We start from the raw sequence: 23,696 nt of genomic DNA, 5'->3' as shown, positions 1-23,696 counted from the left end.
ATTTCAGTTATTAAAGAATAATTTCAGGCATTCACCATCAAATTACGGATTGGAAAAATAGGTTGAAATTAAGTTCTTGTGTACAGGGAATGCCTTACACCCAGAAATTTCACATTTACTGCTCTGGCTGTTCTCAAGTGACCCTCGCAGGACTTATGTCCAGGGGGGACTCACCCAACTGCTTGTGTGAACTTAGCCAGCTGCTCAGGTCTCCCTGCCTCTTCACCCATACATAGTAACTCTCTACAAGCCAAAACTTGGGTTTATTTGGGGGGATAATAAATATATAAATATATATATGGCCCTAACAGAAAGTCGACAGCTGATGTTGCTGTTTACTTACTTTTTACTGCATTTTATGGGAGAAAGTATATGTGATAATGATATTTGGAGATTCGTGAGGGTCTGATCACTCGTGGATATCAGCAGTGTGTTGAACATGTGGGAGGCTTCTTGGGCGTGCATGTTCCTACTTGTGTGTGTGTGTGTGTGTGTGTGTGTGTGTTCCACATGACCAGCTACAGCAGCAGGGTATCCGGTTTGCATTGTTGCAGCTGTCCTCTCCAGACTGACCAGCCTGAAACCCCCCCACACACACACCCCAACCCATGAACAAAGGCATGTCTTACCACTTGGCTGAATAAAGGGGTCGTGGGTTGCTCTGGAGCTGAGCCAGGGATTTGAACACAGGAATTCACTAATATGAGCCAGAGTTAAGCCCAGATTTTCCCCCGGGCAAAATCCAGACCTATCAGTGGCCCGGCTGCACAGAGCTGGTGGCGACAGCCAACTCAGATGGGTTCCTGTTCTCTTCTACTTCCTGTCATTGGGTCTAGGGCTACCAGAAGCTCTCGTGCAGACCTCTTGTCTTAGGGTTTGAATGTGGTTTTGACTCATCTTGCCAGCTGCATAGGAGCATTGACACAGGGAGGGGCACAAGATGGAAAGGCTCCCCCCTCCCTGTTGGGTCTCACAGGAAAGAGCAAGTAAAAGAGTACAGAGGTTATGGCTTGACTGACACTGTGCTTCCAGAATATATTTGCAGAAAGATTAAGCTGTATTTGTTTATTCTCCAGTTATTGTAAAAAGCGGTAGAGATAAATGATAGCGTCTTATTTGAGGATGTGGTGGTGTGTTGTGATTTTAACAGAATAAACTGTTTGTACTTGGTTTTATAAATTTATCACTGAAGGACTAGCAGATTTTATTATAAGGCAGCATAACTGTACTCTCTGGCTTCATTAATTATGATGCCTAGACATAATTAGGCTCTATCTAAAAATAGCAGATAAAATGGAAGCTCATTCTGGGAAAAAAGAGTTGAGATTCTGAGAAACTGTGAAAGAACATAACAGAGGGCATCCACTGGTTCTCAGGCGCACCACAGGGGCTGAAGTGTCTCCCATCAGCAGCGATGGCTCCCACAAGGGAGCCCTTTATTCAGGAATATGGTCTTACCCTCTTGGTTTTAGTTCCATTTCATGATACCTTATAATCTGAAACGTCCTCTGTGATTCAGAAATAACAATTTTGATGATTGGAAAGTTGATCCATTAATTTTTCATTAATGGACTTCATTTCTTAGAGTAGTTTTAAATTTACAGAAAAATTGAGCAGAAAGTACCGAGTCGTTCCCTCTTCTCCCCACACCCACATCATTTCCCCTATAATGAAAATCTGGCACTAATGGGAACTTTTGTTACAATTGATGAGCCAGTATTGCTACATCAGTATTAGCTAAAGTCCGTGGTTGACTAATGGACTCACTCTGTGTGTGGTACTGTCTAGTGGGTTTTGATATATACATAATAGCATTGAGCCCCCATTACAGTGTCATACAGAGTAGTCTCGCTGTTCTAAGTTTCTCCTGGGCTCCACCTATATTCATCCTTCCTCCACTTCGACCCCAAACCCTTCGCAACCCCCGATCTTTTTACTAGCTCTATCGTTTTGTCAGTCTGTTCATTTTTAAGTAACTAACCAGCTGTTCTTAAAGACGCATCATTCATTCCTTTATTCATAAAATGAGCCCTCAATAAATCCTAGGAGCCAGGCAGTGTCCTACACATTGGCAATATAGCAGAGGACCAATCTTCCTGAAGCTTACATTCTAGTGCACCCAGCCCCCAGTGTTGGCTAGGTCCTAAGGAGGAGTGAGGTGTCCCATAAAGACACAGAAAGAGGGGTGCCTGGTTGGCTCAGTGGGTTAAAGCCTCTGCTTTCGGCTCAGGTCATGATCCCAGGGTCCTGGGAATCTCTGCTCAGCCGGGAGCCTACTTCCTCCTCTCTCTCTCTCTCTCTGCCTGCCTCTCTGCCTACTTGTGATCTCTGTCTGTCAAATAAAAAAATAAAATATTTAAAAAATTTTAAAAAAAGACACAGAAAGAGAGAAGGTAGTTGGAGAATTTGGAAACGGGACCTCCTGCCAGTTAGGCAGTTAGCCCCTGACCCCAATCTCAGGTCAGACCCCATCTTCCCTGCTTCCTTCCAGCAGCTAGTCCCAGGAACTCGGTCTGCCAGCCTCCTCCAGCTGCCACCGGCCTTTTCTCTCCCTTTAAGAACTGCTAGGGCACAACCTTATTTCCCAACTTTTCCTCTCCTGCTGTTTCTGAAATAGGTGTAAGCACCTCTTTCAAACCTTCATCGAGCTTTTACTAAGAGGTATCTGTAGCCCTGCCTGGTGCTAGTGAAAAAGCATAGAAAGTTAACAAAATCATAAGAAATAGATACCCATTATTATCATCTAAATACTAACTGGACAAGGTCTTCTTTGGAAGTGAATAACCTAGAGTTCTCTGTCTTACCCTATAAATCCTCTGTTCTTGGGCAGGTGGACATCAGTTCTCGTGTCTTGCCATAAGAAACCCCATTCTCTACCCAGCTGCCTTCTCCCTCACCCTAGTCGTCTGGAAAGAGAAGTTTCATGAGTGAGGATGGGCCAGGGCAGGTGGAAGACTGTTAACATCTGTGGACTCCTTCGAATATCCTGAGCACATTCCTAAGTGCAGACCCTGCACTTGGCTTCTGCAGGCTGGCGAGAGCCCATTGTGGGCATCTGTTCCCAACCACACAGTGATGTCATGCTGGTCCCTTGAATCAGTCATAGAGGGAGTATTTAACCATGGAGATCAAGGCTACAGATAAGAGTTTCACTACTTTTTTTTCCAGAGTTACTTTATTCAGCCTGCTACTGGGCAGACCCTTCTTAATCAAATTCTTACATAGATCCTGCCACAGAAATTAAACTCATGAACACCATATTCATTAGCTGTTAACTCTAGTCTCCCGGTTTGCAGGGGAGGCTGCTGACCAAAGTCAGCAGGAGATCTGACCCAGGAAGTTTTGAAAACCAGGCTTTGCATCAAGCTGCACAGAACTTGCTCTGCCTTTTATTTTCAACATACAGGTGGGCCTCCGCCCATGTGGGCCTCAGAGAACTCACGGCACAGGGACCCCAAAACTTGCAGGCAGAGGCACGGGGCCATGAGTGCAGTAGTGTTTCTCTGCCCCAGGCTGCAGACAGCGTGCTTGTTGGTGGGTAATTAACAAGGTGCCGCCCTTGCTGACTCGCCCTTTGTGCCCCGTGTAGGACTGCACACGCAAGAGCGAAAGCTGACGCCGCCGACCAGGCTGCCCAGGCCGCCCGCCAGGAGTGTGACATCGCAAGAGCGGTGGCCAGGGAGCTGTCACCTGACTTCTACCAACCAGGTGAGACTGTTGTCCAGAGGTGGGAGAGGCAGGGGTACTGCCTCTGGTCCTTTTTTTTTTTCCCCCTTTTCTTTTTCCTTAAAGGTCTGTGCTTCGTGGATACCAGCAATACTGCAAAACAAGTAGGTACAAAAAGTCCTAAGTATTTGAAGGCTGAGTGTTAAGTGCTGGAGATTTGGCTTAGTCCCCAGTGTCTCTCCCTTCCTGCCTCCTGACTCTTGTCAATAAACTTTGAGCTGATACCAGTAAAGGAGAAGGGAATCCAGAAGAAGTTTCTGATTCTAAGAAATGGTGTTAGCATGTTAGTGCCTGTTGCATGTGGTGTAACAAACATCCCAAATTCAGAGTCACCTGTAACCATACCATTAGTTGTAGTAACACATGAACCAATAACTACTACGAATATTTTTTTTTTGATCGATCAGAACTAAAGTTCAAAGGACTGTGGTTATTAACAGGACAATCCAAGTCATGGTAGAATAAATTAAAATGACAACCTCATTTAAAAAAATCAATCCAGATCATTTACTTCTCAAATGTTATAAAATATCAATAGGTTAAAATATTTAACTGACTGCCTAATGGTTTCTTAGTAGATTGTTTCCCTCCCTTTCTATAATAGTCTAGCCATTATTTTTTATATATGTTTCTTCATTGGGTATTTTTTTTTAAAGATTTTATTTATTTGACAGAGAGAGATCACAAGTAGGCAGAGAGACTGGCAGAGAGAGAGAGGAGGGAGCAGGCTCCCTGCTGAGCAGAGAGCCCGATGTGGGGCTCGATCCCAGGACCCTGAGATCATGACCTGAGCTGAAGGCAGAGGTTTAACCCACTGAGCCAGCCAGGCACCCTCTTCATTGTTTTAGAAGCAGCATCTTCCCAGTGATTGAGGGATGAACAGATTTCTAGATAAAAAGATCAAAATCCATGTTCTAGGGACCCCTGGGTGGCTCAGTGGATTAAAGCCTCTGCCTTAAGCTCAGGTCATGATCTCAGGGTCCTGGGATCGAGCCCCGCATCAGGCTCTCTGCTTGGCCAGGAGCCTGCTTCCCTTCATCTCTCTCTGCCTGTCTCTCTGCCCACTTGTGATCTCTGTCTGTCAAATAAATAAATAAAATTTAAAAAAAAATCCATGTTCTATAAATTTCTATAAATATCAGCATTTATCTTTTCTTAATAAGGAATTTTTCCACATTAGTTTCTATAACTCAAGCTAGAGAACTAGCATCCTGTGCAACATGTGAGCTCAGCTGTGCTTGGTTCCAGTAAGGTAAATAATCCTGGAACCCACCAAATGAACAAGGCAGGTCAAAGTGGATGGAATAGCAAGATCCGTACAAAAGCTAGAAACTGGCTGTAATAAAGGATGGAGGAATTAGAAGGAAAGGAGGACATGGTGATTTTTTTTTTTCTACAAAGAAGGAAGACAGTAAAAGATGGCGTTAAGAAGACTTTTTTTTTTTTAAGATTTTATTTATTTATTTGACAGCGAGAGATCACAAGTAGGCAGAGAGGCAGGCAGAGAGAGAGGGTGAAGCAGGCTCCCCGCTGAGCAGAGAGCCTGATGTGGGGCTCAATCCCAGGACCCTGAGATCACGACCTGAGCCGAAGGTAGAGGCTTTAACCCACTGAGCCACCCAGGTGCCCCAAGAAGACTTTTTTTTTAGGAGAAACACTAGAAAGGGACCCCGTCTGGTTGCTGAGTGATAGAGCTTTCAGAGTGACTTCTGTAATAGTTCAACTCCAGGGAGACAACTGTGATAATGGGTGTTTTCTTTCATGTGCCTCCTTTCTAAACCTCTGGATGAGATCTCAGTCATCTACCATATACATATATTATTAAGAAAGTGGAACTCTTTGCAATGACCTCTGCTAGGAAGAGACTATTTTCTGGTCTGAAATGAACACCCACTTCCTGGTGCCCAAGTGTGTTGGTCACTACCTGTTGGGTATGAGAGCTGCACACTGAGTTCAGCCACAGAGTTCCAGGACTGTCCTGTTCCCTCCCCAGTGGCAGGGGAAGCGGCTCATTAGTCAGGAGATAGTGCTGCTCCGTGAAGTAGCCCTAGGCTTGGGCTGCTTTGGAAGCAAACAAACTTGTTATTGTTGTCTGCAGAGGGTAGTTTCTAGGTTCTGTTGTTAAGTCTGCGGGGTGGAGAGGGGGATAGGACCCCTATAGATTTCTATTAGGTGTTACCAAGAGGTAAATGATACTGAAGGTCATCTCAGTTTCCCAGATTAGATGGTTTTAAAAGCCTTTTATGGCATAAAAGCATTTGAGGGAAGAAAATATTGTGGGAAAATGTAATGCCACCCTCTTAGCTAACATACCAGCTTCATACGAGCAAGTTGTCCATCAGGAATGAATACAGCACAGTAGCACAAGATGACAACGGGTCTATTTAAGACAAGGGCTGAGGGGAAGGCTGCAATCCCCTTTGACCCATAGCCAACTCTTCCTGCACCAACTGGACAGAAAGCCTTTTCTGTACCAAGTATTATTGATCTTCTCAAGGGAACATAACTCAAGCTTTCCACTCCGCATTTATAGGGTGATCAAATCAGATAGACATTTCTAAAAGGGCTTTCAAGTACTTTTTTTTTTTTAGGTCAGGCTGCTGATTTAATTTACATATCTTAGATATAAATATTTCCATTGTTTGAAAGGCATGTGTACTGCATAGACGTTGTTGTTGGCCCTGGGGTAAAGGAGGTTTGTTGTACCTTATGTGTTGAATGCTTTTCCCAGAGCTGGCAGTATTTTCAGATAGTTGCCATCTTAATTAAATCTAACGCTTTTAGTTCAAAACTGCATTATTCTACAGTTCAGTTAAAAACTAAGGAAAGGGGCGCCTGGGTGGCTCAGTGGGTTAAGCCGCTGCCTTCGGCTCAGGTCATGATCCCAGGGTCCTGGGATCGAGTCCCGCATCAGGCTCTCTGCTCAGCCGGGAGCCTGCTTCCTCCTCCCTCTCTCTCTGCCTGCCTCTCTGCCTACTTGTGATCTCTGTCTGTCAAATAAATAAATAAAATCTTTAAAAAAAAAAACTAAGGAAAAAACTATAAACATATGGGAAGGCCTTGTCACCCAAAGGGTGTTAAGTTCTAACAAATAATGGAAAGCATACAAATAGAGGGATGTGACTGTATATGTAGATAATTACACATTTACACACAGACCATCACTGTCATGTGTATGAGTGACACAGCAGGTCACCCTCCACCAAGAACTTAGAAATGACATTTCGCTCCCAGGGTTAAATTTTCAAATGAGCCTGTGGGACTGCACAAAGATATATAAAGTGATCATAACTGATGGCACAGCTATATTTACAGTAAGATTTCCTTATAACCCGATTAAGTGTATTAAAACTACCTAAACAATTGGTCACACAAAGTAGTATAGAAAAGAAAAAGGCCACAGAGGCAAATATTGGCAGCACCCATCCAAACATCATCCAGGGGAGAGAGAAGCCGTGGCCAAACCCTGGAGTACTGCAGTTGAGCTGGCAAGGACATTTCTGTTTCGGGGAAGGATGCAGGGAACCGTAGACAACCATGTATGGCTTTATTGGCAAGACCATCCCACTGAGGAAATGGATGCATCAGGCTAGCAGAGCCTGATGCCTTTAGATGTTTGATTCATCTCTTGCTTCTTGTCCTGATTCCGTGTTCACCGTAACCTTCTAATTTCGGTTGAGCTTCTCACGGAGGTCTCCCAAAAGGAGCAGCATGGGCCGGCACCCTCCGGGCCAGGCCCCTGGCCTGTGATGTTTACATTGCTCATGGGAAACTCATGAATTGACCTTCTGGTGTTTGACATCAGTCTTGTGAGCTCTGGTGATGTGAGTCTGCCCCCAAGGGATGGCTGTACTTCAAAGTGCTGATGAAATCAGGTTTCTAAGCCAGGAAAGCTGAGAGGAGATTTTGGATGATCGCTGAGGAAACAGAGGGGAGGATGATTGGGAAATGGTATGGTTCTTTGTCCCACACTTTTAGTTTCCTTCCCGTCAAGATACTTACTTTTTTTTAATGTATTTATTTTTTTTATGTTACATTAGTCACCATACTGTACATCATTAGGTTTTGATGTAGTAGTGCTCCATGATTCATTGTTGGCGTATAACACCCAGTGCTCCGTGCGATCCGGGTCCTCCTTCATACCCATCACTGGGCTCACCCATCCCCCACCGACTCCCCTCAGAAACCCTCAAGATACTTAATTTGCTTTTAACTTCAAGTGATATTAAGTAGGCTGCAAAACTTTTATATTTATCAAGAGTGGGGATGACTGGGCCAAAAAAAAAAAGACTGAAAAGCACTGCCCCAGCATATGGTAAACATGTTTACTTTGAGCCGTCCTAGGATATAGCCAGCTCACTTCTGTGGGCAATATCCTCAGCAAGTTTTGTCCTCTTGTGTTTGAGCATATGTATTAGCTCAGCTGCTATAACAAAGCAAAATGCTACAGACTGGGTGGCTTAAGCCACAGAAGTTCATTTCTCACAGTTCTGGAGGCTGCAAGGCTGAGATCAGAGTGCCAGTATGATTGGGTTCTGGTAGAGAACCATCTTCCTGGCTTAGAGGTGGCCTTCTTCTCCCTGTGTCCTCACGTGGCTTTTCCTGGGTGCATGTGTGTGGATAGAGAACAAGAACTCTGCCGTCTCTTCCTCGTCCTATAAGGGCACGAATGCTATCATGGGGACCCACCTTCATAACCCAATCTAACCGACTTACCATGTGATGAGCCCTGATACCTGAGTGAACACTGCATCTGACACTAAGTATGTACTATATGTTGGCCAATTGAATTTAAAAATTAATTAATTATTAATAAATAAATAAAACCTACTCACCTCCCAAAGGCCCCAACTCTAAATATGAGCACATAGCACAAACTCAGCATATGAGTTTGGGGAGAGACAAACATTCAGTCCATAATAGCATGTATAGGTACTCACATAACACTCTGTATCTCACTTAAAGTAAAAGTGAAGTATTTAGGGTATTATGGGCCAGTGTTAACGAAGCTCACATTCCTGGTATGAATTAGAAATCTTCAGAAATCAAAGTATATTTTCATTATATAATGGTCTCTGCGTATCATTAATATGTAGTATTTTTGGTTCAGGGAAGTATCCTGGAACAGAGGACTTCTAAACTCACTTTCCAAAACCCAAAATTCAGGATAAATTTTTTTTTTTCGTGGAAAAGGGGAAATGGAATAGTCCACTGGTTGACATGAAATTAATAATTCATGAGTTTGCTGGTTATTCCTACCACTTACTTCAGTATATTCAGTTCCACAGATGGGTGTTAAGTGCCAGCCCTGTGCAGGGCACCAGAAGGGAGGGCCCCCAGCTTGCAGGCAAGAGCCCTGTGGCTGTGTTCATAGAAGTGAGAGTATTTTTATAGATGGGACTCTAAAGTCTTATAGGAAAGGGGCATTCTTTCCACGTAGAATATAAAAGTAATCGTGCTACGGGTTATATCGCCTTTTTAGAATCTTTCAGTTTGGTCCTCTTCTACTGACTGGCAGTCTCCAAAGAAGATACCTAGTTTCTGTTTAATGACTTCTGATGTTACTACAAAGCCCCTGCCGTCAGCCCTGCCCTCGTAGACATTTGTTGTGGGGAATCTTCATGGTGCTCCTTCTGCCCATAGCCAGCCCACCAAGGCTCACGTAGGAGGAACTAGTTGCCTGCCCTGCTGTCACCATCTGCCGTGTCCGTGCAGAGCCTTCCTGCCAACCTTAGTAAGGAACATTTCAGTGTTGGTGGATGGCATGTGCTGAACGTTGTTGCGTGTTGTGTGGCATGCCAGTGAGCAGGGGACTTGTATCTGACTTCTTCCTAATAGGAACTCCCCAGTCCCTTAGGATTCACAGAGGCGGTCTGTAAAGATCAATGAAAGCACTTCCTACAACAGCTATCATCACACATGGTAATTTTGCTCGCTGGCAGTAGGCTGACTAGTCTTTGGTAATGAACTGCTACATCTCATATGTTTAATGTTGCTGGTAGGTGGGAGGAGACAAGATGGCGGAGAAGTAGCAGGTTGAGACTACTTCAGGTAGCAGGAGATCAGCTAGATAGCTTCATGTTGCTGGTATGGCTCCACTGACACACATTACTACACAGAACAAGTAGCAAGCACAACATGTGCCTTCCAAAAGGAGAGTCCAGGAAAAACTTCTGTCCTCTACGTTATATGTCTTGTTCAAAAAGCATTCATTCGTTCTCTGGGAAATCAAACTGTATATTCTCCCCTAGCTGGCCAGTCCCTACATGACTACATGACTACCCCATGTTGGAACCATTGACGGCTAGAGTCAGGGCCCCCTTTTTTTGGCATGCTTTTAAATGGCTGTGTCTGGGTACCTTAGGATCCCCTGGAGCACTTGTTAAACATCAAGACTTCAGGCTTAAAGTCTAAAGATTCATACTTGAAGTCTCTGGGAATTGTAACCCTGCTATCCTGACAGACAGCAAATATGGAGCCACGGCTGTAGAGTACACTTATTTTCTTATCTAGCTATTTATTAACGCACAGTAAAGCTGAGAAATTTTTTTAATATGCAAGTTAGTACCAGAATATATGTCCACTGTCCTAGTAAATTCCTTTTTTTTTTTTTTAAGATTTTATTTATTTACTTGAAAGAGGTAGAGAGTGAGAGAGAAAGAGCATGAGAGGTGAGAGGGTCAGAGGGAGAAGCAGACTCCCCGCTGAGCAGGAAGCCGGATGCGGGACTCGATCCTGAGACTCCGAGATCATGACCTGACCTGAAGGCAGTCGCTTAACCAACTGAGCCACCCAGGCGCCCCAAATTCCTTTTTTTTTTTAATTGAGGTATGCCTGATACACAATGTTTGTATACAATATTGTGATCTGACAACTCTGAGTGTTCTGCAATGCTTACCTTAAGTGCAGTTACCATCCATTACCATACAAAGTTATTATAAAAAGTTACTAAACATTATTGATATTATATATTATTATATATTATATAGTTAATACATATTATTATAATAGCATATTATATAATTAGTATTATATTAGTCATATTATAATATTAATATTATTGACTATATTCCCTATGCTATACTTTTCATCCTCTTCATTTATTTAGTTTTTACCTCTTAAACCCCTTCACCTGTTTTGCCAACCCGCTTTCCCTCTGGCAACCACCAGTTCTCTGTATTTATGAATCTGTTTCTGGTTTTGGTTTGATTTTTTGTTTTTTTTTTTTTTTTTTTTGGAGTGGTTCATTTGCTTTTTAGGTTCCACATAGAGGTGAAATCATATGTTGTTTGTCTTTCCAAAGCTGACTTATTTCACTTAGCATAATACGAGGTCTATCCATTATTGTCACAAGTGGCAAGAACTCGTTCTTTTTTATGGCTGAGTAATAGTCCCGTGTGTATGTGTGCATGTGCGTGCTTGCGTGTGAATAACAAATATTCTTTATTCATATATAAATGGACCCTTGGGTTACTTCCATATATTGGCTGTTATAAATGCTGCAGTAAACAGACGGCGGTGCAAATCTTCTTGAATTAGTTTTTCTGGGTTTTTTGTAGTAAATACCCAGCAGCAGAATTGCAGTACTGTTTGGTAGTTCTATTTTTAATTTTTTGAGGAAACTCTATACTGTTTCCCAGTGACTGAACCAATTTACATTTCCAGCAAAATAGTGCACAAGGGTTCCCTTTTCTCCACACCTTCAACATTCATTATTTCTTGTCTTTTTCATACCAGCTAGCTATTCTGACTGGTGCAAGGTGATATCTCATGCTGATTTTAATTTGTATTTCCTTGATGGTTAGTTATGCTGAGTATCTTTTTAGGTGTCTGTTGGCCATCTCTGTATATTCTTCACAATAATGTTTGTTCAAGTCCTCTGCCAGTTCTTTAATCAGATTATTTGGGTTTTTTGGTGTTGAGTTGTATGAGTTCTTATATATTTTGATCCTAACCCCTTATCAGACATATCAGTGGGAAATACCTTCTCCCATTTAGTAGGTTGCCTTTTCATTTTGTTGGTGTTTCCTCTCTGTGCAAAAGCTTTTTATTTTGGTGTAGTCCCAATAGTTTATTTTTGCTTTTGTCTTTCTTGCCTGAGGAGACACATCTAGGAAACTTCCGCTAAGGCCAATGTCCTAGAGGTTATTGCCCGTTTTAGTAGTTTTACGGTTTCAGGTATAATGTTTTAGGTCTTTAATCCATTTTGAGTTTACTTTCATGTATGGTATAAGACAGTGGTCCAGTTTCCCAGAGCCATTGATTGAAGGACTGTCTTTGCCCTGTTGGGTATTCTTGCTTCCTTCACCATAGACTGACCACAGAAGCATGAGTTTATTTCTGGGCACTCTATTCTGTTCCACTGATCTATGTGTCTTTTTTTGTCCCAGTCCCATTATGTTGTGCTTACTCTAACTTGAATCTGGATTGTGATACCTCCAGGTTTTTTGTTCTTTTTCAAGATTGCTTTACCCATTTGAAGTCTTTTGTGATTCTACACAAATTTTAGGACTGTTCTGGGTTCTGTGAAAAATACTGTTGGTGCTTTGATAGGGATCTAGAGATTCGTGTGGGTAGTATGGACATTTTAATGCTTCTGATTCTTCCATTCCGTGAGCATGGAATATCATTACATTTGTGTCATCCTCAGTGTCCCTCATCAGTGTCTAATAGTCTTCAGAGTATAGGTCTTTGATCTCCTAGGTGTGTTCCTAATTGTATAATTTTTGACGCTGTTGTAAATGGGATTGTTTTCTTAATTTCGCTTTCTGCCACTTCACTATTAGTGTATAGAAACACAACAGATTTCTGTATATTAATTTTTTATTCTGCAAGCTTACTGAATTCATTTTACTCACTCTGATAGTTTTTCCATGGAGTCTTAGGGTTTTCTGTATATATTATATAGCATCATGTTATCTGAAAATACTGATAGTTTACTTTTTCCTTACAAATTTGGATAAATCCTGAATTTGTAAGCTGCACTGTTATGGTCTCACATTTTCAAAATGAAGTGTATGGGCTCTGTGACAGCTTTATTTCTCATGGTTCAGTGACTCTGTCTCTTTTCCTCACAACTTTAAGAATGTATAACTAATCATGTTTGCCAGTGTTCATTCCCTTCTCCTGCTCTTTTCTGTGTAGGCACTTAAGTTAAATATTAGCTTTTAATGTGGCTTTATCTTTAGATTTGCAAAAATAACTTTTGTTCCTACCCCTTAGATTGAAGACATTAAAAGTACTTTGTCATTTCTGTGTTCCAATAATGTAAAATTGATTCACAATGAAATAAAATCAACCAACTCTGATGAAATTTGGGGTAGAAGGGTTAAGAGAAAAAATACGTAAGCAACGCACTGCATCAAACTGTATCAGATATTATCTGTTATCACTCGAGGGGAGGAAGGCTTTTTGTGCCATAGAATCCTGAGGTGGTTCTCCGTGGAAAACCAGCGTAAATGACCTTAATGGGTTTTTTAAGTAGGGTAAGTCTTTTGATGAAAGAATAGGACTTTCTGGTGCTGCTGCTATTTCTCTTGCTGGTATATGCCAGTCTCAGCACCAAAAGAGAAGTCAGAAACAGGAAGCTCATTACTTTTTGAATGATTTGCAGATGACCCTTTTCCTTTAGGGCACAGAGATACCTTTCTTTGGGCCAAAAATTCATACTTTCAGAGAAAATCGCCAAATTTCAAAGGGGTGGGGGTAGCATTTGGGGGAGCCGTCAAGTTCAGTAATTATTGCCATATGATCTTATCCTGTTTGGTTGGAAAGTGGGATAATATTGTTTATTGTGTTCTGGGCCCTGAATATGAACTCTAATTGCGGGTCTTTGGGAAATCTCATTTTTTGGCTTAAAATATTACATATATATTTTTGTATTTTATTTTAAGGATGCACAGAAGCTGTGTGATTTTGGTTTTCAGCTACTACAGCTATTTTTGGGTCAGTAAAGTAGGATAATAATGCCTGCTTCCTAAGATTTTGGTGAAGCTTTAAATTTTGGGGAATACCTTATATAAACAGCAATCTCAGAACAATAAGTTACTATTCAGACCACCAGAAGAAGAGCAATTAAAAGTATAAGTAGGCAGTATGTATTTTCATTATTGAGGATAACTGTCCTTCAGCTCCTCTGTAAATCTTCTAAGTCTGGGGTGAGGGGTGGAAGTAGGGGACAAGAAGGAAAGTGAACAGATGCCAGTTTCTGTAAACAAATTGGTGGGGTGATTTCTCCCTGTATAATCAAGAGATGATGTTGTTAGCGCCTGCCCATTTGCAGAGAATAGGGCCACCTGCGTTGTGACCTCGACTTGACCTCAGGGGATGAAAGTGACTGATAGATAGAATGGTGGCCAGAGGATATAGGTGATCTGCTTTTAGGGAAGGAACTGAGAGGTGAAGTGCCTAGAGGCAGGGCAGTGCCTTGGAGTGCTGTCTTGGACAGCCCCGGGGTTTCCCACTGCCTGGACCACTGACATTCATAAACTCAAGGCCACAACCATCCTGTGCTGCGTGGTCTGGGTCGTTACTCTTCGCTCCTTCAAAAATTCCCACATAACACTACAGTGTACCATTTTTTTTTTAAACTGAAGCATAGTTGACACACCAAATGTTACTTTATTAAGCTTATTTATTTATTTTTTTAGAGAAAAAATAAATGGGAGTGGGAGTAGGGGTGGGAGGGCCCCAGGGAGGGAGAATCCTAAGCAGACTCCTTGCCGAGCTTGGGTCCCAATGCGGGGCTTGATCTCAAGACCCTGAGAACATGACCTGAGCCCAAACCAAGAGCTGGACTCTTAGCTGCCTGAGCCACCCAGATGCCCCACCCGATGTTGCTTTAGTTTCAGGTATACAGCTTAGTGATTGCACAAGGTTATCCAGTCATGCTCTACTCACCACAGTGTAGTGACCATCGGTCACCCTACGGCACTGCTACAGTCCCATTGACTGACCTCCTGTGCTGTACCTTTCCTTCCCACGACCTATTCATTCCATAGCTGGAAGCTTGTGCTGTCCACTCGCCTTCACCCATTTGGCCCGTCCCTCCACCTTCCTCCCCTCTGGCAACCATCAATTCTCTGTATTTAAGAATCTGTTTCTGCTTTTTGTTTATTTGTTTTGCTTTTTAAATCCTACATATAAATGAAATTACATGGTATTTGTCTTTCTCTGACTTATTTCATTTGGATCATACCCTCTCGTTCCATCCATGTTATCACAAATGGCAAAAATCTTTTTCATTGCTGAGTAACACTCCATTGTTTGAATATACATCTTTTTTGTTCGTTCGTCTATCAAGGGACACTTGGGCTGTTTTCCATAATTTGATTATTGTAAGTAATGCTGCAGTAAACATAGAGGTGCATAGATCTGTTCAGATTAGTGTTGCCATTTTCTTTGGGTAAATACCCAATAGTGGAATACTGGATAATATGCTATCTCTATTGTTACATTTTTGAGGAACCTCCATGCTGTTTTCCATTGTGGCTGCACCAATTTACATTTCCACCAACAGTGCACGAAAGTTCCTTTTTCTCCACATCCTTGCCAATACTTATTTCTTATCTTTCTAATAACAGCCATTCTGACAGGTGTAAAGTGATATCTCATTATGGATTTGATTTGCATTTCCCTGATGATTAGTGATGCTTAGCATTTTTTCATGTGTCTGTGAACCATCTATATGCCTTCTTTGGGAAAATGTCTGTTCAGGCCCTCTGTCCATTTTTCAGTCATATTGTGGGTTTTATTGGTGTTGAGTTGCATTAGTTCTGGCATAATGTTTTAGACATTAAACCCTTATTGGATATATCACTTGCAAATATCTTCTCCCATTTAGTAGGTTACCTTTTTGGCAAAAAGGTTGTTTTTGTTGGTTTCTTGTTGGCAAAAGCTCTTCAGTGTAGTCTCAGTAGCTTATTTTTGCTTTTGTTTCCCTTGCCTGAGGAGACACATCTAGAAAAATGTTGGCTGGGGCTGATGTCAAACAGATTATTGCCCATGTTTTCTTCTAGGAACTTTATGGTTTTAGGTCTTACATTTAGTTCTTTAATCCATTTTTATTTTTGTGTATGGTGTAAGAAAATGGTCTACTTTCATTCTTTTGCATTTAGGTGCCCAGTTTTCCCAACAACCATTTATTGAAGGGACTGTCTTTTCCTTATTGTATATTCTTGCCTCCTTTGTCATAGAGTAATTGACCATATAAGCATGGACATATTCCTGGACTCTCTATTCTGTCCCATTGATCTATTTTTGTGCCGGTACAATACTATTTTGATTGCTATAGCTTTATAGTATATCTTGAAATCCAGGATTGTGACACTTCCAGCTTTGTTTTTCTTTCTCAAGGCTGCTTTGGCTATTTAGGGTCTTTGTGGTTCCATACAAATTTTAGGATTATTTTTGTTCTAGTTCTTTGAAAAATGCTATTGGTATTTTGATAGGGATTGCACTGAATCTGTAGATTGCCTTGGATAGAATGGGCATTTTAATATTTTAACATTAATTCTTCTAATCCATGAGCGTGGAATGTCATTCCATTTGTGTCATCTTCAATTTCGTTCATCCGTGTTTTTGGTGCAATTGTAAATGGGATTATTTTCTTAATTTCTTTCTGCCACTTTGTTATTAGTGTAGAGTATACAGCTTTCTGTGTATTAATTTTGTAAACTGCAACTTCCAAATTCATTTATCCTAATAGTTTTTTGGTGGAGTGTTTAGGGTTTTCCTTTTTTAAAAAATATTTTATTTATTTTAGAAAGCTCATGGGCAGGGGGAGAAGCAGAGGGAGAGAATCTTCAGGCAGACTCCCTGCTGAGTGCAGAGCCCAACGCAGGGCTTGATCTCATGACCCACGAGATCATGACCTGAGCCAAAAACCAAGAGCCAGATGCTTAACCAACTGAGCCGCCCAGGTTCCCCTAGGGTTTTCTATATATATTAAGTTTACTTGCTCCTTACTAGTATTTATGCCTTTATTTCTTTTTCTTGTCTGATTGCTGCAGCTAGAACTTCCAGAACCATGTTAAATAGAAGTGGCAAGAATGGACATTCTTATCTTATTTCTGATGTTAGAGGAAAAGCTCTTAGTTTTTTCACCACCAAATATGATGTTAGCTCTGGGCTTGTCATATGTGGTCTTTATTATGTTGAGGTATGTTCCCTCTAAACTCACTTTGTTGAGAATTTTTGTTATGATTAAATGATGAATTTTAATGCTTTTTATGTATCTCTTGAAATGATCATATGATTTTTTACCCTTCATTTTGTTAATGTGGTGTATCACATGGATTGTTTTGCTGGCATTGAACCATCCTTTGCATCCCCAGAAAAATCCCAGTTGATCATGGTAAATGATTCATTTCATGTATTATTTAATGAGGTTTGCTGATATTTTGTTGGATATTTGCATCTGTGTGCATCAGAGCTATTGGCCTATAGTTTTTTTGTAATGTCTCTGGTAAGCTTTACTTCCTCTTCTATTTTTTGGAATAATTTGAGGAGACTAGGTATTAACTCTTCTTTAAATGTTTAATAGAATTCACCTGTGAATCCATCTGGTCCTGGACTTTTATTGTTGGGAGTTTTTGATTACCAATTTAGTTTCATGACTAGTAATTGATATGTTCAGATTTCTGTTTCTTCCTGATTCAGTTTTGAAAGACTATGTTTTTAGGAGTTTATCCATTTCTTCTAGATTATCCAGTTTGTTGGCATATAATTTTTGTAGTAGTCTCTTTTGTATTTCTGTGGTGTTGGCTGTTTTCCTTTATTTCTAATTTTATTTTGTCCTCATTTTTCTTAATGAGTCTGGCTAAATGTCAGTTTTGTTAAATTTTTCTATTGTGTTTTTATTCTGTATTTCCTTTGTTTTTGTTCTAATCTTTATGATTTCCTTCCTTCTACCAACTTTGAGCTTTTTTCCTTTATCTCTAGTTCCTTTAGGTACACCTGTATTGCTATAAATTTCCCTTTCAGATGTTTCTTGGGGCATCCAAAAGATTTGGATCATTGTGTCTTTATTTCCTTTCTGATTTTTGGTTGTTGAGTAGCATGGTGTTCAGTCTCCACATGTTTGTGTTTTTTTCCAGTTTTCTTTCTTGTAATTGATATCTAGTTTCACATGGTTGTGGTCAGATATGACTCATGATAGGATTTCAGTCTTCTTAAATTTATTGAGACTCGTTTTGTGGCCTAACATGTAATCTAGCCTAGAGAATGTACAATGCACACTTGAATGTACATTCTGGTTTTGGATGGGATGTTATGTATATAATCTGTTAAGTCCATCTGGTCTAATGTAGCATTCAAAGACGCTTCTCCCTTTTAAAGGGAAAAAATGAATATAATAAGAGACATTAACACCCACTTACATCAATGGATAGGTCATCCAGGCAGAAAATAAATATCTGTTAATACTTGCTTTATGTATTTAGATATTCCAGTGTTGGATGCATGGATCTTTACAGTTAGATCTTTAGATCCTCCTGTTGGATTGATGATCCCTTGATCTTTATATAATGCCCTTCTTTGTGTCTTGTTACAGTCTCTGTCTTAAAGTCTATTTTGTCTGATATAAGTATTGCTACCCCAGCTTTTTATAAGTTTGTATCTGTCAATAATTAGTTTAGATGTAAATGGTCTAAATGCTCCTTGTTATGACTTTGATGCTTGCAGAAGCCCTTGAAGAACTCCAGGAAGTTTAAATGATCCTTTGATGGGGCCCTGGGTGGCTCAGTCGGTTAAGCATCCCTGGGTGAAGTAGCATTACAAATGTCATCTGCAGGTTCTATTCCTACTTACAGAGTAGATGCTCTGTTAAATGTTAATTTATTAAATACTTTAAATATTTTAATATACTGAACATACATGAGTCAGTTATTTGAATGGGCACTTTGTGTTTTGCTTATGCTGCAAAATTTGAATATGCAGGTTAATTATGGTGTTATCACTAGTGCTCCATCAATATGAATTTTACCTGTGTTCTGCAAGCAGGCAGGAATGTTGCAATTATTAGGGAATCAGAACCGTTCAACCTTTATGGCTAGCAAAATAGTATAAATAATGGTAAATATTAATTTTTTCTGCAACAGATAATCTTTTCCCCTCTGAAATGAAGTATGCTTATGCTCAATCCAAGCCTTGGTAATATTTTTAAAAGAAAAGAAAAAAGAGGAATGGCTCATCTAATGTAGCAAAAGCACATATAGATAGCCAGGACAAAGGAGCCTTTATGCCTTATCTTAATTTTATCATCTTCTGTTGTCAATTTTTCCCCAGGCCCAGATTATATCAAACAGAGATTTCAGGAAGGTGTAGATGCTAAAGAGAATCCAGAAGAAAAAGTACCAGAAAAGCCACCTACACCAAAGGAGTCTCCGCATTTTTATCGCAAAGGCACGACACCCCCCAGGTCTCCTGAAGCAAGTCCCAAGCAAAGCCACTCACCCCAGCCCTCCTCCCCAAAACCCACAAGGAAGCAGAACCCCAGCTCAGGGGCAAGACTCAACCAAGACAAACGGAGTGTGGCTGATGAGCATGTGACAGCCGTCGTCAATAAGCCTTTGATGTCAAAGGCTCCCACGAAGGAGGTAGGAGTCATGGTGCCCACGTCCAAGTACTCTGGCCGCCACCATACCCCCAACCCCAGTAACGGGGAACTGCATTCTCAGTACCACGGCTACTACGTGAAACTGAATGCTCCCCAGCACCCCCCAGAAGACATGGAGGAAGAGGAAGGATCAAGCCTGTCTTCCTCAGCGCTGGTGCACAAGCCATCACCCAACAAATGGAGTCCCCCTAAATCTGTGACAAAACCAGTTGCCAAAGAAAGCAAAGCTGAGCCAAAAGCTAAGAAGTCTGAACTTGTTATACCAAAGAATCCAACAAACAACGATTCATGCCCTTCTTTGGAAAAAGAAGCCAATTCAGTAAGTTGTGCATGATGTGATTTTGCTTCCTTTTGGTTCCTTCAGGTAGCAGTGTAAGGGTGACTTGCATCTTGATGACAGCTTGTCTAGCAAAAGTCTTGACAAGCGTCGGCCACGGAAGATACATAGGCTACATGAGATAGAGCTTAGCACATTTGTACCCTGAGACAGCAAAGAGCTCTCTGGGCAGAAACAAGTCCCTGTTCGCTCCGCCACCCACCTCAGACATCATTCAGGTAGCTGGCCTGTTCCTGCATCACACGTTAGCAAGGCTTTCCCCACACTTCTGGTAAGTTTTGGAGTAGCTTAGTTTGAGCTGCTAGGACAACAGTGCTGTCAACTGGGTGGCTTAAGCAAAAAACCTTATTTCGTATAATTTTGGAGGCTGCGAATCCCCAGGATCAAGGTGCCAGGAACTGGGTTCTCACCAGACATCAAGTCTTGTCTGGTGATGTCTGATGAGAACCCAGTTCCTGGTTCAGAGACCTTCTTGCTGTAGCCTCAAGTGGCTGAGAGAAACAGCAAGTTCTCTCCTGTCTCCTGTCAGGGCATGAATCCCATAGGAGAGCTTCCTCTTCATGACCAGGGCTCACCTCCCAAACAGCCCCCTCCAGATACCATCACACTGGAGATTAGGTTTTCAACATATGAATTTGGGAGGAACACATCATCTATGGTAGCTAACTCTCTAGCTAGAAGGGAATCATGGGCCCTGACAGAGCTTTAGCTGGGAAGAGGATTCCATCACCATTTGCTAGGTTCTTGGCCCTGCTTTTGAGCCTCACAAAAGACACTGTAAAGGAATGGATGGAAAACAAGACCCATCTACATCTGTGTGCCTGATAAGACTCACTTCAGACCTAAAGAGATAAGCTAAAAGTGAAGGAAAAGATACTCCAGTCAGCATCTTTTCTAGCTATTGTGAGTTAGTCTCCTAAATATTTTGTTTGAATTTTACTCAGTTTTGTTTGAATTTGTTTGAATTTAAGCTTTGCCCCTAGAACATTTTATTTCTTCTCCATTGTTTAAAATTACTTTGGTCTTCTAACTTCCCAAGTATAACGGCTTCTAAAATTTTAGTTTTCTGGTAAATGCTAGTTTTATTATCAATTAGCCTTGAGCATTTAAGGTTTTTAATTATTCAACCAGAAAGCTATATGTTACTGGTAAGTGTTACTTGATGAGCATGTAGAGATTTGTTAAATGTTATATGGAATTCATACTTTATCAAATTCTATAGAATTGAAAATTCTTAAAACTAAGTAATTATTAATAAGAAATCGACCAACTGATCTGTTGACCTGGTCACATGTTTTTGGATCAGAGGGTGTCACACGTTAAGTGTAGCTTAAGAAAAAAGCCACAGCTGACCCAAAATTTACTAGTAACTTCTAAGACATTTGCTTAAAGGTGTGGATTCATACAGTTGTACTATATTTAAGTTTTTTTCTTTCATCTGTTCAGCAGGGTGAACCTGTTTACAGGTAAACAGTAACAGTGTTAAACAGTTGAAATTCATCTTTTTTTGTTAACTTATATTTGACATTTCTTAGATTTATTTTGCTAACAAACACTGGTTCTCATCTTTTTTGTCATCTAAATATAAATTGATCAGATTAACTACATTGACTTCCTGAGAGTCATCCTCTGTAGAGATCAATGGTTTTTAAGACAGACAAAGTTGATTAGTATTAGTTTGCCTGATTTACACGAGTGAAATTCAAATGATGGAAGGCCATGTAGTTTCTACCTTGAGGTCCCAGTAGTAGGGTTCAGTTGACTTCTGGAACTCCGTAAGAGGAAGTGAATGACGCAGTGTCGTACACACTGTCTTTCTGTGAAATGTTACTACTGTTTGATAAATTCACAGCTTCCTTATTTAGAAAAAGTACCTTTTTTACTTATACGCAGAACCATCTGGTTCTTAGAGGTAACCTGTAAGTTGGTCTCTAGGGCTCCCTTCCATGTCCCATGAGAAAGGAGGCCTAGCACTCTACAGGCTCTGTCATTACAGGAACCAGAAGTCAAGATCGCCTTGGCACCTTCCTGTGAAGATTCTAACAGTTAACCTTCTTTTCCTGATGATAACACAAAGCTGCCTTTCACTCTCCTGATGACTGTTTTCTGGACAGTTTAGAAGTGATAAGATCATCATGAAGGTAGTTAATGAACCATCTTTCAAACGAAGGAGTTCCACATTCAATTTTGAGATAGACACTGTGTAAGTTAGAGGTTGATAAATACCTTGAAAATGCATAGGAATATTCACAACGAAGCACACACTGGAGGAAGGACCAGACTGAAGCAGTGTTCGTTGTGGGCAACCGAGAGATCTAGTATGAGTCAGAATCGTCCTTTTTAGGGTGGGATCTGGAATTTTAGTCACCAGCTCATTGACTCACACAGGATACGCTGGTGGCTAAGGGTGTGGACTCTGGTGCCAGACTTCCTAGGTTCAAATCCCAGCTGTGTTACTTCTCAGTCGTGTGACCTTGGGCAAGTTTCCTAACTGCTCTGTGAGTTGTTTTCCTCATCTCTACCTATAACATAGGGTTGTTTGAAGATTAAATGAGTAGTACTTACATAGCTCTTAGCACAGTACATAGCACATAGTAAGTGCTCAAAAAGCAAAGGCCATTATTGTTCCAAGACAGTAATAATTGAAGCATAAAATGGTTCATAAATATTCCAATAGGTTTTGACCCCTCCTCAAGATCACCCTGGATATCCATCTCCTAGAAATACAGAAAATCTTCTGAGACACAGGCTAACAGTTAGCAATTTAAGTGCTTGATATGAGTGGTAAGAGACGAGGGAGTATGCCCCTATTATTCTATGACCCTTCTCAAAAAACATGTGACTTCTATGGGCCGTGGTTGCACACAGACTGATGTGCCATGGAAACATATTCTATGTGGAACCCACATTTTTGTAGGATTTTGCAACGTAGCAACTTGGGTAGGAGCCAGTACAGACATCATTGCCCCCTTATCATCAATCAGACCAGCAAGGGGACTTCTGACTAGCAATACTGACTCCTGAGAACTGCCTGACCTTTTTCTTAGCCATTGCTCTCTTCCAAGTCTATTTTGAAATTTACCTAAACTTACTTTTTTTTTTTTTAAGATTTCTTTTTTTTTAATTTGACAGATCACAAGTAGGCAGAGAGGCAGGCGGTGGGGGCGGGGGGGGGGGGGAGCAGACTCCATCCTGAGCAGAGAGCCCAATGCGCAGCTCGATCCCAGGACCCTGAGACCATGACCTGAGCCGAAGGCAGAGGATTAACCCACTGAACCACCCAGGTGCCCCCTAAACTTTTTTTTGAATTGTTGAAAAACTTAAGGCATCCATATCGTGTCAGTTTTGAACCATGTACACACACACACACACATTAAAACCCTACAAACAGTAAATACATATAAACTTGGCTATTTATACTGCTTTTTTTTTTTCATGTTTTTAGAGTAGTTTTAGATTTAACATAGACTGCAGTAACTTCTCAGAAGATTCCTCAGTTTTAAATGAGTAGTAGTCTTTTGGAGAAAAAAAACATAACATTTCTTGAGGTAGAACTTCTTTATTTTCTAACTGCCTGAAAGTTCTCCCAGTCCAGACTTGCACTTTGTCCTGCTACAGCTTCTTCCATTACACCTGTCTCAGTCAGTCTTGAAAAGCAAGACTGATCTTTTTTTTTTTCCATTTTGCTATTTTAAGCTATAACTGGCTACCACGGCCATGTTTATAAGACTTCACCTTAAAGCTTCCCACCCTGTGCCCAGCCTAGGTATCTGAAGAACACTGAGGCACATCTTGATATCTGCCTGTTAAACATAGCATCCCAGAACGTATTATCCACCTGGTGGCTGTTTGAACTTTTTATTGCTGCCTTACCTTCATCTTCACTGAGTCGTCTTTTTTTTTTTTTTTTTTCACTGAGTCGTCTTAAAAAAGAGCTTCATAAATGGAGTTGTACTAGTTGGATAAATATATAGATATATGTTACATATTTATATATAAATATAATATATAAATATA

The 23,696-nt window shown here is 40.9% G+C and overlaps 1 protein-coding gene and 1 long non-coding RNA gene across 4 annotated transcripts in view; one reads left to right on the top strand and one right to left on the bottom strand.

Moving 5' to 3' along the window:
- The window catches only part of LOC116574805, a 29,622-nt gene extending 26,588 nt beyond the window's left edge, over positions 1 to 3,034 (bottom strand). Inside the window, exon 1 of the long non-coding RNA XR_004279493.1 lies at positions 2,898 to 3,034. This is a non-coding gene — a long non-coding RNA (uncharacterized LOC116574805). The remainder of the gene's footprint in view (positions 1 to 2,897) is intronic.
- The window catches only part of JPH1 (junctophilin 1), an 83,361-nt gene that overhangs the window by 54,640 nt on the left and 5,025 nt on the right, over positions 1 to 23,696 (top strand). For all 3 annotated transcript variants that reach the window (XM_032315626.1, XM_032315625.1, XM_032315623.1), the window contains exons 3-4: positions 3,590 to 3,708; positions 19,012 to 19,661. In XM_032315626.1, coding sequence (XP_032171517.1) covers positions 3,590 to 3,708; positions 19,012 to 19,661 — 769 coding nt within the window. The remainder of the gene's footprint in view (positions 1 to 3,589; positions 3,709 to 19,011; positions 19,662 to 23,696) is intronic.

Source organism: Mustela erminea, chromosome 16, assembly GCF_009829155.1.
Source record: "Mustela erminea isolate mMusErm1 chromosome 16, mMusErm1.Pri, whole genome shotgun sequence".
Lineage (NCBI taxonomy): Eukaryota > Metazoa > Chordata > Mammalia > Carnivora > Mustelidae > Mustela > Mustela erminea.
Note: the sequence above shows the minus strand (reverse complement) of the source record. Positions and strands in the feature narration are given on the sequence as shown.